The 16881-nt window shown below is 42.9% G+C and overlaps 1 protein-coding gene across 1 annotated transcript in view; it reads left to right on the forward strand.

Moving 5' to 3' along the window:
* Positions 1-16881, forward strand: part of NAV2 (neuron navigator 2) — a 205607-nt gene that overhangs the window by 120506 nt on the left and 68220 nt on the right. The window contains exon 11 of the mRNA XM_063397550.1: positions 1978-2100. Coding sequence (XP_063253620.1) covers positions 1978-2100 — 123 coding nt within the window. The remainder of the gene's footprint in view (positions 1-1977; positions 2101-16881) is intronic.

The raw sequence follows: 16881 nt of genomic DNA on the forward strand, positions 1-16881 counted from the left end.
GGGGGTAAAAATCATCGTTTATAGCTGTTTACATGGGCTGGTTTAGAAAAGTGTCATGATCTAGCTGTCAGAGGTGCCAAAGCCATCCATCCAGCTTCCATTGGCGCATGTAAGATTTATCAGTGCTTGAAACCAATTTTCAGTTTGAGCTACTGCAGTGTTCTTCTAATGTTTTAGCTTGCTGGGCTTCTGTGTAGAAGATTAAATATGCTGGTGCTGGTGAAAGGGCATTGAATTCAGCATGGCTAACTCCTAAGAGTACTGTATTTATTTCCACATAATCTGAGGGGTAGGTATGAAAAACAATCTGTTCCAGCTGTAACAGATCTTTTTTATCAAAGGACCAATATACCAGGACTCTAACAGCAAAGCCAGAAGCTGCATTTTCCAGCACACGTGCAAAGAGTATTCACACAGAAACTTGTTTCATGTGCAGACAAGTAGCTGCAGTAAACCAATTAGGGTATGTACATTAGATGTTTTTGCAAAATACTCTTTGCATGTTTGTGTAACACTGTGGTCCGAAGCTCCACTTTTCTCTTCTTCCCCTTTATTTTAGTAACTTAAGGAAAAACCATATTCTTCCATGATAAAATATTTATAAACTGTCAAACACAAGTTAGAATGCCAAACCTAAGGCGAATTCTACACTCTACTGCTTCTCGTGCTTTTCACAGTCTTTGTTTGTGACTTGGGAGAATCCCCACAGATTTCCTGAGTGGGGAATACTCCTGTGCTTGGCAACCTCTTTGTTAGACTCCACAGAGACTCCTGGCTTGCTGCTGGGATGGCCCTGTACAGATTTATACAGTGAACTGCAATGCTAATCAGCAGATCGGGCAAGGCTTCCCAAGTGCTCACCATCCCATTTTTATAAATGTAGGAATCAAATCTGAGTTGGGTAAAGCACGTGTGACAGCGAGATCTCGCCAGCAGAGACTGCAGCTCAGAGCATCTCTCCTTTCCTGCTCTGGGTGAGGGTGTCTCACCATCAGGGAGAAAGCTGTGTGCTTTCTTAAGCCAGAGGAAAGTGTCCTGAGTATCTGGGTGTTATTCTGTGAATTTGCTAAGAGTGGCTGAAGGACTGAGGAGACACAGTCCTGTCAGCTGCTGTCTCAGTGGGGTATGGTGCTTGCTTGTCCAGCAGTGTGCTGGAAAGAGCAGTGCTGGCCTTGTTGAGTTCTTTCAGTCTCAGGTGTGTGGAAATCTTCATGGTTTGTTCACTCAGCTGTCAGTGCTGCTCACACAGACCTGGATCAACTGATGGTAACACAGGGGATGGTAACACATTGCCCACCATCTATCATCTCTGTTCAAGTCAAGATTAATTTTTCATTTGTCTAAGCCAGAAAGTAAAAAATGTGCTATCTTAGAAATTTATGAAGTGTCATGTGTACACCTTAATGCCTAACAGTAGTAGTAAATAGCAGTTTTTAAATGCAGGTATCTCTAGGTCATAGTTGGCAGCCAGAGTAGAATGTAGGAACCAAAAGAAGGTTGCAAAAAACTTTTCATCCATGATGATTTCTGTAACTTGTGGAATACTTTATTTTTCACTGACAAAATCTAGGGATTAAGTCAATGTGATTTTTTGCGGTTAACTTGTAAAAGATTTGAAATTTTGATAGTTTTTTAGCCCAAGCAGAAAAATTCAGGGTGGTATAAACCACGTATTTTTGTGGGGAAGAAGGAACCATTAATCACAAATATTAAATTACTTGCATGTAGGTATCCTTAATGAAATTTAAGTTTTCTTTAAGTATCCTTTATCACGTTTATGTTGAAATTGGAGTCTTGGTGATGAGGGAGCGTGCAAGGTGCGATGGAGACTGATGAGAGGCGGAGGATCTAACCAAGAGGGATGTTTTCCTAATTTCCAATTTTGTGTAACATCCTCCACCTAAAAACGGGGACGCTGCAGCCTGGGGGCTGTGACAATGTGTGGTTTTATTACTGAACGTGGCGTTTTGTTGGCAGGTACCTGACGGACGGCGGGCTGGGGCTGTACATGCGGCGCCTGAACCGGCTGCCCGACGGCATGGCCACGGTGCGGGAGACGCTGCAGCGCGGCACGGCCCTGGGGCTCGGCGACGCCGACAGGTAGGAGCTGAACACCTTGGCAATCTCATCCTGCACCAGAGACGGTGGTGAGGTGACTCTGCAAAGGCATCTCGTTAGGCACAGGCACACTCCTGCCTTCGTGATCAGCTCTTCTGTGAGGGCTGCCTAAGCAGAGAAGCCCCACGACTGCCACTTTTGAGATAAAGAGGCAAGACGGGGTCTTCTAGTCCTCGAGAAAGCTTCTTTACTGTTGCTGGGAATCAGCCAGAGTCAAGACAGCACTCAATATGAGTTAAAAATCTTGCTCGTTTATTCAGCTATTTGATGTACATTTATACTGTGCTAAGCATATCATGCACCTAATTCTGAACATCATTGGTTAAACCACAGTGTTCACGCGTCCTTGCATTATATATAATTGGTTCAGAAGCTCTGTCCACGAGGCTAAATGCTGCAAATCTTCCCCAATTCATGGTCAATGCATCCTGTCTAGCATCCTGTTACAGCTATTGTTCCGAGCTTTACTTCCCCCTTATCCCATCTAAGGAATGGCTCAAGGACGTTTCAGTTTCTACTCATCCCTTAAGCTAAGAGCAGGATTGTGCACATGTCCCTGCTTTTCCAGCCGTGCATCCACACTTTACTCCTTGAAGTCGAGTAGGAGAAGAACCAGAGGGCCCAGGGCAGCAGGGATTATATAGGGAAGTCAGGGGGTGGGGTTACAGAAGTTGGCCAGTAGGGATTAGGATGGAGAAAAGAACCAGTCGAGGTTCTTCAAAAAAGAACCAATCAGCTGGGGTAAAAACCAGGGACTGGGGAAACAACATGGTGCTGCAAAGCTCCATGGGGTGCAACAGTTTGGTCACCCTAAGGGCAGCAGTCTCCCAGGGAGACTTCCCCAGTGGAGATATCCCCACCACAACACCCTAAAGGCTGCAAATTCCCCAAGGGAGAGCAACACCATGTGTGGATGGTTCAGGGGTCACCACAGCAATGCAGGCACTCAGAGCATGGATGGGAATTTCTCTGCAGTGTTTTAGGTTCTGTGCTCACGGAGGTGTCGGAAGAAATGGGGATTTGTGTCTCCCAAGTGCTTTACTGGAGTCTCCCCCGTGCTTATGCGGACAGGAGGCAACACAAGGAAGTGTTAAACTCTGTTGGAATTCTGGAAACTGAGGGGTTTGGGCTTTTTGTGCTAGCAGGTACTGATCCTCAAGCAAAGACTGCATTTGAGACTGTGGAACTGGGTTCCAAAATTGAGTGCTGGCACTGGGGTTATGGGTGTGTGGTTTGAATAGAATTGTGTGGCATCACAGGGTGAAAAGCTTAGAATTTAAGGTTTCAGTATATAGTAATATATATGGGGCAAGATGGAGGATTTAGGGCGTTGTCTGGGTCCTTCTTCTTCACCTTCTTCTTGGTTTTTTGTGTTTTTTTATTTTTTCTAATTGGGTGAAAAACGTTTGCATTGTGGGCCTTGGGTGGTCATTATTGGGTTGAAAATATAAATAATAGAGGTGTCATCTCGTTATTGGGTAATTAGTGCTTAAAAGACCTTGGAAAGTGTTAGAGGCATCTATTTTCTACCTTGTTAGTTAGAGCTCATGACTCGTGAGGCTGTGATACAAATAAGAATTTATAAACACTGAGTCCAAACACAAAACTGTGACTCCCGTGTATTAATCCTAAATCTAACATGAAGAAAAGAAGATAAAAACCTCACAAAACTCCTGTTCTAGGAGTGTTTGAAATAGAAAGGACTGAATTCTCTCCTTGTGTCCATTGATTCTCCTCCAATTCCAGTGATGCAGTGTGAACAGTCGAGGCCAAACATCATGAATTAGGGGACTGGAAATCCGTAATTTATGGGAGTGCAGTCACAAAGCAACCCAGTGAAATAATCTGTTAATGTTGAATAATAATAATAATAATGTTGAATAATAATGTTAAATACTGTTGCTTTTAATGAGGTTAGCACATAGCTGCTTCTTTACCTTCCAAAGCCTGATCAGTGTTACTGTTGATGCAGTAAGTGACCCAGAATCCTTTTTCTTCCATGATGGGCCTCTTAAGTATAAAACATGAATTTTAAGGTACACATTCAAACCAATTTTTGAACTAGAAGTTTTTTCTCTTTTTGCCATCTAGAAGTCATTCCCAGGACATAATGCACTTGACTGAGCTTGATATTACTGGTACTTTCTTCATAGTGATCCATATATTACTAGTGGTGGATAATCTAGCCTTGTTTCCTAAGCAAACTAAACCTAAATCTGCCAAGATTTAGAACTAAATCTTCTTTGGCATCCTCGTGATATTAGTAAAGAGCAGGATGTCAGATCTAAACAAAAGAACTAAAACCTCTCAGAGAATCCCAGCTCAGTTTGAATTACAGGTCAACATATGCTTGCCAGTTGTAAAAGATGCCTGGATTTTTCCAGGCGCTCATATCTCTTTGTGAAATGTGCAGCTTGAAACCCAAGCAGCACTCGCTGCTGCTCCTGTGAGTGAGGCTGTTCCCACCTTGTGGTGCAGAACCAAGTGTCATCCTCTTCTGCTGCTGTGGCTTTGCTGTTTAAAATTCAGCATTTGTCCAAGATAAAGTACATTTTTGTTTAAGTAACAGCTTTCTGGAGAGCCAGTGATACATTCCTGTTGTTGGTTCCTTCCCCCATCCAATATTTCCTGTGCTTGCAACACTTTTTGTTTGCTGAGCTCCTTTTCTGAAGACACCACACATCAGGCACCGATTAGGAACATTTGACAAGAGGGATTATTTGTGTGTTTCAATGTATTCCACCTAGAATGGGGCTGTGACCCACTGAAATGCAATCCCTGGGCTGTCATTTGTTTTAGCTTTGAAAATCATCCTTTCAGTTCACTTGGAGGAGCACAGACTTTACACACAACAAAGACTCTGCATGGCAGGAAAATCACCCTTGGTCCCAGAGCTGGGGATATTATGATGTGTTGCTTTGATTTAGACTTTTCTATTTACAATATAATACCTTGTGCAGGAGATGAGCGGTTTCTGACAGTAGGGCAGTGATTTAAAAATAGCTCCACTTGTTGGTTGACCATGATATGCATTTTAAACAAAAAAAAGAATCTTAGTTCAAGGAGTTCTCTGGGGTGAAAATGGGCAGAAGAAAAAGGAGTTTAAAAACCTGCAATAATTAATTGTTTTCTTCATTCTGTGAGGCAGTGAGCAGGGGTGCTGGGTTGCTTTATTGGTACATGCAGAAAACACACTAAGATTCTGTTTAACTTGATCAAAGCAGATGTTGATTGAATGCATGGGAGAACAAGTGTGAAGGACTGTGGGCCTGTGAGCACGAGGTTAATCATTAAAAAGTTATCAGAGGAATTTTTGCCATATGCTAGCTTGTTTAGTTTTGTATGCTATTAGTTGTAGAAGTTTAGTTGTGAGATTTTTACTCATTGACTCTGGTAAGGTAAAGCACAGACCTTCCAAGGTACATTTTCCCCTGCAGCAGGGAAATCCAGACAAGGGCATTGAATTTAAAGCTCGGTTGCAAGGTTAATGGAATCACTGCACAACTCAGCCGAGCTTACTTTTTTAACTTCAAGAGAATCTCAGTTTGCCTAAAACAAAGGCATTTTAAATCAAAAAAGCCGTTAAAATACCTTTTTATTTAGTTTGTGGTTGTTTTTCTTAATTTAGTTTGGGATTATTTTTTTCAAGGTTGGAAATAAACATCCTGTTGTTTTGTCCTCCTATACATATGGACTTGGTGTGTGCCATCTGTGATTTCACATTGTCAGGCACAGCCGCTCGATCTAAAATCAAGTCTGGCCCTTGCCTTCATAGATATAACTTGCATTTGTAGTATATGTAGGTAACTTTGAGCTGAATAAATCTTTCTGTAGTTATTAGCTGTTATTAGAGGAGATAATGCAAACCCGTGCTTATTTATCACATCCTTGTGGCTGGGACAGGAGACTGAGAGGTGAGCTTATCAAGAGTAACTTTAATGCTATTGAGGAAGTATCTATATGACCTTTTCAAAAGTCATCAGCAATGAAGTGCTCAAAAAACCACTGCTGAGCATGATTAACTTCAATTGTTTCCCTTCTACAGTTCTGTTTGAGGTTGCCTGAATTACCTGGCTTTGCATAAAGGCACAGAAAGGTCTTCCCAGCTCCTGGCTGTAGTGACCTGTCAGAGAGTGGATTGTGTTGGTGTTTCCAGCAGCTGCAGCATGGATGGGCTGTAGGTGAAACAGTGAAAACAGTGCTGAGCTTGCTCTTCAGGAGTGTGTCTGGATCCTGACCACAGTCCCAGTCTCCTCACACGCTTGGCTGGAAACGAGTCCACGTTCAGATGAACCCCTAGGCAGATTTGTCACTGAAGCTACCTCCTGGCAGTCAGTATTTTAGAAGCATTTCCTGCTTTTGGAAAGATCTTTGAACAATCCCAGAGGAGCCTGTGGGGCCTGGGCAGGAAATAAGAACTGGAAGCGAAGCAGAAAGCCAGAGGACATTCCATGCAGGGCACACATACTTTGCTGTTAACAGGGATGTCAATGAGTGCAGTACAAATGGTAAAAATGATGGCTTTCAAAAATAGCTGAAGAGTGGTATTTTGCTGCTCATTTGCATTTTACAAAAACAGATTTATTTGTCTCTTGGCTCAGGTAGAAGACACTATTTCACATTTGTGGAATAAACCCCTTTGTCTGGAGTCTGTTTGAATTCACTAACTGCAGTTTAATTTCTTGAATCCTGCTACAGTGATGAGATTACGACAAAGATGGGCAAGTTCTTGGTGGTGGAGGGAGATTGTTGGATTGCCTTCATAACCAGGGAAACTTGGATCACACTTCAGAAGGGCTGAAAAGCAAGCTGAAGCAAGTCCTCTAGCTGGGGAAAATATTGGCCTGTTTTGAAAAGTGAGGAGAGAAGATGTCACTGCTTTTGGGGAGAGGCATATTCCACTGAAAGCAGAATTTCAGTCTGAAATTTACAGTCTGAATTACAGAAAACGGTGCTGATGGGTGTTGCTTAAGAAGCTGCACCAAACTTCCTTTAAGCTTGCTTTTTTTTTTTTTTTTTGTCAGATGCTGATTTATTTTAGACAATGGAAAATTTTATAATATAAAGAAAAGCAAAAGGAAATTTTTGTTCAGATATTCTGTATGTGGTTTTATGGTAGGATAAGACAGTTTAAAGTCCTGACCGTGATTTCAGTTTTTCTTTTTAATTGAGACAGTGAAGCTGAAATGAAATGAGAGTGTAGCAGAACTGCTCCAGCACTCCCCATCTCACCATGGCTGGAGTTTTACTGCTCTAGCAGTGGCAGCACAATACATAAGAAAAGGGGCAAACCAGAGCAAATAGTTCTGGAATAACTATATTGACACATGGACTGGATAGTCCTCATCTTAAATTGTTAAAACATGACTGGCTTATATCTTAAACTTCAGGTGGACCTGTAATAATGTGTAGAAATAGCTATTCCTGCCTGGTAATGGCAGTGGAATTCCCATCACCTCCTTCCCCCACAGCATCTCCCTGCAGTGCTCCCCCAGGAATGCTGACAGAAGTGTTTGGGACTATCTAGGATCTAGGATCTAGGATCTAGGATCTGTATAAGGATCCTGTAGACTAAATCAGCACGATTTTCTAGAAAATAACCTAAATCCTCTACGTTTTTTGGGTTTTTAGGAGAGTATAGATAAAAAGTGGTTTTGAGCATTCACTGCTCGCCGTGTCTGTGCTGTGAGTCACTGCAATTTGTGGATATATGCCCATCTAGAGCTGCTTAACAGCAAAGTTACAGGACTGCTGAAATGATTCATGCCTAGCAGCTCATCTGCCCTGTTTGACCATCTGTTTGGATTTTATCACTAAATTAGAAAGAACTGCTACTGCTTCTAAATATGCAGGTTGTACCTTGCTACCTGTAGATATCCATCTCTGTGTCTTTGCAAGATCCCACATTTATCTTGAAAACTGACTCTCAGAAGCAGGGGAAATTCACATTGCAAAGATTCTTTGGAGTTTATGGCCCTGGAATCTGCAGATTAGAATCACAATACCTTATACTCTTATTTTCCAAGGAATCTTTTCACAAGCTGCAATCCAAAGTGGTTTTAGATTACATGAAGTAATTGCAAAGTTAAGCAACAAATAGTTGTTCAAAACAAAGGTGTAGTAGCTATACCTGGGGGCTGAAATGGGCATTACCAAAAGGAAGAAAAGGGCACTCTGCATACAAACATGGCAAGGTTAGTCAAGGGAAGCAATGCCTTTTTACAGATACGTTTCAGTGGTCTAAAAGATGACAAACTTCTTGTAAGGTTTTCTTCAGGTCTAGAAGCAAAAATTTTCATTTTGCATGAATTTCTTCCCTAGACACGGTAATCATGTTTTTCCTTTTTTTCTTTTTACACTTTTTTAGGGGGGTGTACATACAGTACACTGGATGAAGTATTCTGGGCAGTGCTTCTGGAGGATTTGGTGAGGTTAATTCAGTTTAGAGAGGTGTAATCGAATGGAGAGAGACTTGAAAGTTTTGTTTGTTTCTCAGGCTTGGTCTAATTTTACTCATTGCATCATGGCAGCTAAGAGTGTGATTCCAACAACCAACTTAGTGAGGTTGGGAGACCAGAGAGAGTTTTGAGGAGGGGATGACTTAAGGAAGTAGATGATTTTTCAGCTGAAATGGTGCTTGTGTCAAAAATTGTCTCCAGGCTCCAAAATACCACAGCATGCAGCAATAGCAGATAAATGATTGACCTGTGGGGGCTGGCTGCTGAGGCAGTTTTATGCCTATTAGTTAATTGACTTTTTGTAAAATGAGACTTGGTTTTCCTTGGGGACAGTTCCTTCTCTGTGTATTCTTGGCCACAAAAAAGAGCAGATTTTACTGCTGGAAGGACCTGTGTGCATTCAAGAAGCCAAGAACGATCCTCTTCTTCTCTGACTCAGGTTTGCAGGTGTTCTCTAACACCTGGGTTGGTACCTCCACAGGCTGACCAGGCAGCTGAGAGCAATTCTTGGCCTTTTTCAAGAACTTCTTCATATGAGAAGGTGCAGTTCTACCACTCAGTACTAAAACCAACCAAACAAACACCCACAGCTGCAAGCCCTTCCTCCAAAGTCACTTGATAGGGCAATCTTCACGTGCTTGGTTATCACTCCAGCTCTAATCCTCCTCAGAACTGCCTGTTCTGATTAGATGTAAACACATGTAAGAGATAGTCCGCTCCTAGGCTTTAGGAGCTGCATTTCTTGTTGAAACCTTTCCCCTGGTGTCATGCCCCTTGCTTTTGCAGCTGTGATTCTCATTCTGCACTCCTTTATGTTTCAGGGTGTCTTTACATCTCTCCTGCAGCATCTCAATAAAATGTTTAGGCAGGAACTGCTGTTCACTACAAAGCCAAAGGAAGGTGGGAGGTGCCCTCGAGGGACCAGCTCATCCTGACTAAGGCAGGGCTTTCTTTGTGCCCGTGCAAACAGTTTGTGCTTCCCTGGAAGGCTCTGGACAGGTGAAGGGACATTGCCTTTTCCACAATTGTGGGTGCTGATTCTCTGGAGAACTGCCTGATTTAAGCAGCAGAATAATTTGCATCTAGGGATGCCAAAATCATGATCCCACACCGCTGGAACTAGATTTTCCTGATGAGATGCTTCCTTTCATACACCCCCACTCAAATTGTATGAGTATAAAGTTGATCTCAGTGCTGATTTGGAGGCTCTTCTGAAACCCTCTATTTCTGCTCCCACTGCCAGAGATTAGCACTGGCTTTTCTGTTGTATGAAGTGGCTTTCAGAACACTTTAGACATGTGGGAAATGAAGCTTGTATTCGTAGGGTAAACAAGATTGTAGATACAAAGGCCATTTTGAAGTGTATCAGGGTCTTTGTGCTTTGCATGACAAACCCAAGAATGTGAAATGCTTGCTGACACAGAGCAGACTTTGTTGTTTGGTTTCCATGTCGAATGGCAAGAGAGTCAACACAGTCTCACAGCTGACCTACACCAGTAACCTCGGAGTTTGGGATTTGGAGATTGAATAGATAAAACTAATAGCAGGCAGCTGTCAGGCTCCCCAAGCAGAATCCCCGTTTGGGGCTGTTTGAAGTGCATGGAAGCTCACTGTGGCTGTAAAGCAAATTTCTAGACTGGTGTTTTTTTCAAATATTGTGTTTATTACTGGAAAACCTAAACGTTCTTCTCTTGATTTTTGTTGGTCTATCTTTGTTGTCCGTAGTTGTAAATTTCAATATTTATTTGGTTTTTCTCCTGCTATACAGCCATACATTCTCTTGTGATCATAATAGTAGTCTATCAGTATTTACTTCCATGGTAACAGAAATATTAATGTTAATAGCCAGGATCTAAGCTTTCTTTTCATCAGATTCATGTTTCCTGTAATGGTATTGTTTGGAGAATTATATCAGAATTCTGAGTCCAAATGTAAGATGCATGTGTTTTCCTGTATGCACACTCTTCAGAGCTTTGCTCCTTTCCCTTTCCCTTTCCCTTTCCCTTTCCCTTTCCCTTTCCCTTTCCCTTTCCCTTTCCCTTTCCCTTTCCCTTTCCCTTTCCCTTTCCCTTTCCCTTTCCCTTTCCCTTTCCCTTTCCCTTTCCCTTTCCCTTTCCCTTTCCTTTCCATCAGTGAGAGCCCTCCAAGGGATTCAGGATGTCTGGAATTCAGGATGTCCGGATGCTTTGCTCCATTGCATGTACGTGGGAATGAGGCTCCTAAATTGGACAGGTCACTAAAATGCCTGAAGCTGGATGGTGCTGCTGCCCTGGTATAGCCAATAAATACCCACATCTGCAGCACAGCAGCAGCTCTGAGGTATCCACAACTTGAGGTCATATTTAAAATTCTCAGTATTTCACAGCTAGCTCCTTCATCTGTCCTGGTTGGCAGCTCCTGTGTTTTCAGAAGGGGATAAAGGAAGCAGGGGGTGCTTTGGGGCTGGTTGATACCAAAGAAAGTGAAAGCATCCCTGTCCTGGCACTTGTGGAAGCAGGAGATGTCTTCAGATAAGATGAAGGTTCCTTCCCTGTTTCCATGGCACTTCACACAGAGGTGCACTCTTTTCCCCTTGTGCCACAGGCCTTGTCTGTCCCCTATAACTGAGTTTTCCAAGAGCAGGGAATGCCTCATTTCCCATGTATGGCCACAGGCAGAAGTGAGGAGGACGGAGTGGATGGACCATGTGGAATGAATGTCTGTGCCCAGTGGAAGGAAATTCCCTCTGCTGAGCATCTGTGCTGCATTTCACCAGCTGGGGAGTGGAATGGCAGGGACAAAAGACTGTAATTATCTATTCTGCTGGCCCAGGATTCTTGGAGCTGCTCCTTATGCCATGTCACTCCTTGGTGTCAGGATAACTTCCTTGGTGTCCAAGCAGATATCCCATATTGGGGGTCTAGTATCTTATCTGTAGATCCTGTCCTGCTCTTCTCAGTTCCTCAGCTTCCTCACAACATGGGGATTTTTCAGCAGTATGATAAGAGGGCTTGGTGACCTTTTTATGACAGCTAATAAGGTTCACAGTGACATTGAGACTCCACAGAACCAGCGGTCACTTCACTCCTGATCTTTCTGCACTGAGCTCCAACATCCTGAGGCTTAAACTGCTCAGTGTGACACAGCCCCATGGGGCTTAAAGCACTCTGCTGTTGTATAAACAGGCATCAAGGCTTCCACATGATGTTCTTATGTTGCTTAAGTATATGCAGTTAAATATACATTGGCCAGGATAAGTAATGGCACTCTCCACAGTGGAAGCGCTTGGAGCAACATTGTGCTGCTGGAGAAGTATTAGGAGAACGTGTGTCATTTGTTTTTATTAGTCAAAGTTATTTTTTATAGTTTCTCACTAAAAATAATTTTATTAAAACTGATAGCTGCAGTTTGAGGGCAATTAACTGGTTGTAAGCAGCTGGAAGGTGTGTGCAGGGTTAGCACAGGGAGCCCCAGTATCCACCCCTTTGCTAGAGGCTGTGTTTGTGTGTGTCCAGCTGTAGATGGTCAATAAGTAGCCAGGGGAGAAGTGCTAAACATGGGAAGTCTGATTAGTGCCTGAGCAAAGTCCAAGGGCTGAGGTCAGCTCTTTTTAACTATATGTTATTTTTCTGTTGTTCCTTAACTTACAAAGGCTCAGCTCAGCAGCTACTGTGGAGTTACCATGTGCTCTCATCAGCCCTAAGTAATATTTTAATCTTTTTAATCTGATTTTAACTTTATAGTTTATCTTTTCTGATTATGTTGTTAGTTCAAGTTAATTTTCATATATATAAACTAATTCCTTCGTTTTGGTTTTGGGGGGAAATGAGCAAACCACCTTGAGTGTTCAAAAAGGTTTCATTCCCTCTTTCATGTTCATTGTCAAGGTTGATTTATTCTTGTTATGAAACTTGCAGCTAGAAATACTCTTCGTAAATGACTTAATGCCTTAAACATTTCTTTGAAACCATTCATGTTATTTGATACCATCTGATATGCACATGCATAGTTTCATGTTTCATTTGCATTTTTGTGCAAAGACTTAATTTTTCAGGCAGGAGGGAAACATAATACTGCATTTGCAGAACTAGAACTGTTTTGAATGCAGAAGGGATGAACAGAATATTATCAGGAAATGGCTGGAGATGTGTTTACAGGCAACTGTGTGTCTCTAGGAAAAAAGATGAGAGGGGAAAGGAGAAGGAAGAATCACCAACATGAGCCTACGAGAAAGAAATATGAATATCCTGTGCCAAGTCAAGTTCACAGAGGTTCCATTCACCCAGGAAAGCCTTGTATTCCACTTAACCTGTGTTTTGGGACTGTGTGCATCCTCTGTGTACTCCTAGGGAGAGAAGTTATTCATTTGTGCTTTGAGAGCATTTCTGAAGCAAAGGACTTGTGAAAGGGATCAGGTGGTGGAAAGAAATCTGCACTTACACATTTCTAATGTCTTTAAATGTGCATGCAAAGGAAAGACAGAAAATTTCTGAAATCAAAAAGCTGTGATTTCAAACTGAAGTCAGGCTGTGAGTGTCATGCTCCTATTTCAGTTGAAATTCTTTGTTGGCTTCTAACTGTAACCACTGAGTCGTTTCTTTGTTAATAGAGGTTAAAAGCCAAAATGCCATATGGCAACAAGAAGCTGCTTGTTGCTCCTTTTGCTCCAAGTGTGCTGGTGGTTTGACCTCCAACAGCAACACCCAGGGGGCAGAATCACAGGTCTTCTATGCTGTGACTTAGAGTTTTGGTCCTTTTCTGCAGCAGCTTCTGACCAGTTCTGGATTTTGGTGGCATTGTCATTTCACACGGTGTTTATATGGGCTGACTTTACTTTAGCTGTAATGAGCTAAACGTGTGACTGATAAAATAATCACTCTTTTCTGTGAGTCATACCACATGTCCCCCTCTCTCCACCATCACAACTGTGGTCATTCTTTTCTGAGAGTTATTTTACCTCTCCTGCATCATCCCCTCTTTGCCACCAGTTTGCTTTCCCTTGCAGCCTCCATCTCTTTCCAAACAATGCCTGGTGCTGTTGGAGGGGCTTTCATCACATCTGCCTGGATCCTCAGCAAATCACTGCAACTTTGCCCATGAAATGTGTCTGAATCTCAAAGTCTCTCCCCACTTTGGGTACATTCTTCTCTTATTTGTTGACATCGGGCTCTGATTTCACCTCTGGATTTTAACACCCTTCAAATGAGGGAGTTGCAATGTATGGTGATGTGGTTGAATTTATTATGGCAATGTGTATGTTATCAAGTCATTTAGGAACAAGGGATTGTTTTAGAAATTAAAAAATGAGAGCCAAAGGTAACTTACAACTTGGTTAAGCAAGTCTGGGTGAGATCATGGGAGGAGAATGAAACTTTCTTTGGACATTTTCAGGGCTAGTAGGGAACTGTAGCTATAACTTTAGTAGAATGGATTCAAGGCGGACGAGAAAAATGGGGTGATTAGAAGAAAAACCTCTTACTGTCTTATAAACTAATCTCTGAGAACTCTGTTCTTTGTGTCTTTAAAAATCTATTTGAACCAAAGCACAATCACGCATTAGAGGGAAAGTGGTGGGAATAACCAAGAAGGGGGTTTCCAGATGAATCCTTGTTTATTTCTTTATTAATCTTGAAGGCAAGGACTATCTTTAGTTTGTTAGGTGTGCCTGTTAAAATGCTAACTCTGAGTGTGTGCATTAATCTAACTAGTAATCTGTTTATTTAATTGGGGAGGGGGAGGGCAGGATACACCTCGTGACTTTTGTCCTTTCATCCTGTCTTCCCTTGTGCGCTTCAGCTCATTGAAGTTTCTAAACAAATATATCCAGTGACCACTCCTTAATTCTTGAGGAATTCACTGAAACAGAGCTGTGTTTATCAGTCCTAGTTTAAGTCTCTGATAGAGACTCTGCCAGTGTTGAAGTAGGACAGAGAAACAAGAGGCTGGTTTAGAATTATTTCATTATGGCACATGGATAAAACAGAAAATAAGGGTTTGGGGTTTGTTCTTGGTTTTTTTCCTTACAGAGTAGTGATGCAGTGATGAAGGTCACAATGTACAAAGTTTAGTTGAGGTCGCTGCTGTGCCTGACTGGAGCAAGGATCTCTGTTTTGGCTTCCTGTGTTAGGGTTGTTTCTGTAAGAATATTTCTCCCTGTCCCTCCTGCCAAATTATTTGCTGGAAATAATATCAGCATAAGATACTGAAAGGTGTTGATTGGACTCTTGACTATTGTGGAGCTATCAGGACAGGAAATGGGATGGAAAGAATTCAGGTTGAAGTCCTTGAACTCCCACATCTCCCCCAGCTGATTTAACTATGAAAATTAACAAAGGCTCCAAGGGAGTTGTCTCAGTGTTGAGAAGTCGCATTTTTTCAAAAGCCAACAAGATATTTAATAAAAAATTTCCTGATTTCTCTAAAGGAGGGATGTTTGCTCTAGCAGTAGCAGAGCTGGCAGTGGTAGAGTTTTAGCTCAAAGCTTGCCAAAATAGGGGTAGTGTGACAGTGCCTTAAAGCCTGTAATAAACAAAATAAATTTCTGACAGGATTCCAGTCACTTCTGGACATTTCTGGTCACTTCTCAGCTGCTTTTGTGCCACCACTGTGGCGTGAAGGTGATCAAGACAGACTGAGAGAGTTGTGGTTATTCAGCCTGGAGAAGAGAAGGCTCCAGGGAGAGCTGAGAGTGCCTTGAGCGCCTAAAGGGGCTCCAGGAGAGGGACTTGGGACAAGGGGGAATGGTTTCACTGACAGGGTGGGTTTAGAAGGGATGTTGGGTAGAAATTCTTTACTGAGAGGGTTTGTGAGGCCCTGGCACAAGCTGAGAGTGCTGTGAATGCTCCATCCGTGGCCAGGCTGGATGGAGCCCTAAGCAGCCTGGTCTGCTGGAAGGTGGCCCTGCCCATGGCAGTGGGGTTGGGACGGGATGATGTTTAAGGTCCCTTTGAACCCAGAGTGTTGCAGGATTCCCTGAGTCCCAGCCATTTATTACTGTAGAGCAGTGATTGATCCACCACCTCCAGCAGGCCAAACATTCAGCTCCAGGCTCTCCATCTAAATTTATTTTCACTTTTCTCTTTTCCAGTTCCTCTTCACATACCTTCTTGGCTTCCCTTCATGTCTTACCCTCTCTGTTCTCCAGGGCCCTCCAGAACCAAATAAATATTTATTGCAAGACAGGGTTTCTCAGGGAAGAGCAATACAGATCAATAGTAAAATCATATCTCATTTTCTAATGATTCTGGGCAATTTTTGTCCTGTTTTTAACCAAGACCTAAGTCCATCCCTAGGCTAGCATGCAGCTTGGAAAATTTCAGGCCAAACATCTCAGTTTTTGGCCAAGTGATGAACACTTGAACTCATTCCCCCTGCTAGTTAGTTCATGACTGTAACACAGCCATCTCTGAAGCAGTGGGTGTAGCCCCTGAGAGAACAAACCCAGCAGGGCTGGGGAAGGGATTACTGGGCCAGGAACAGTTTTTTGCTCTCACAGAAATGCCAGGAAAGGTTAAGGAGTCGTGCAGAGACCCCAGGGATTGTTCGGGGTGGGGAGAGGGGCAGGGCAGCAGAGCTGGCAGCGGTGCTGCAGAGCTCTCAGCAGGCACTGCTGATGGGCTGAGCAGCAGACAAGCCTTGCTCACCTGCTGAAGAGCACTGAAATGCTCTTTTTCTGTCCCATCCCATGGCCAGAACAATTGAAAGGTTAAATCCTTCTGAAGTGGGGTAGGCGTGATATTGGGACAGGTTTATGACTTTGCACACTTGAGGTTTTGTTTTCTCACACTTGACTCCTTAAAGAGAAAAAAAAAAAAGGCTGGAGAGAGAAGCCCAGCTGCTGCTTTAAACTTGTTATCAGGTAGGAACTGGGGAGATAACGTGGGTGAAGGGATGGTTTGGGCAGGCTCGGGGGAGAGGGAGGCTCCACAGAGCTTTGAACTGCATCAGATGCTCGAGGGCAATTAAACACGCAATTAAACACACAAGACTTCCACCCTGGGAGAAAGGCACAGAATGGAGCCTCCCTGGTTTCTGCAGAGAAGAATGTGTAAAGGAAGGAGGAAAAGGTGGTGGAGGGTGTCAGAGCCCAGCAGGATGCCTGCTCGAGCTGCATCTCAATAAATAATAAGCGCTTGTTATGTTAATAGTCACTATTTGCACTGGCATGATTTGCATACAGATCAGCTGCATGTTAATGAATTATTATGCACATAGCCAGAAATGCAGTCTTAGGTCTTCATCGTGTGTAAAATGATGCAGCATGGCAATGAACATGGCAAGGTTTTCACGTGCAGATAAATAACTGATGGCACAAAGAGCCAGACAG

This window comes from Prinia subflava, chromosome 5, assembly GCF_021018805.1.
Source record: "Prinia subflava isolate CZ2003 ecotype Zambia chromosome 5, Cam_Psub_1.2, whole genome shotgun sequence".
Lineage (NCBI taxonomy): Eukaryota > Metazoa > Chordata > Aves > Passeriformes > Cisticolidae > Prinia > Prinia subflava.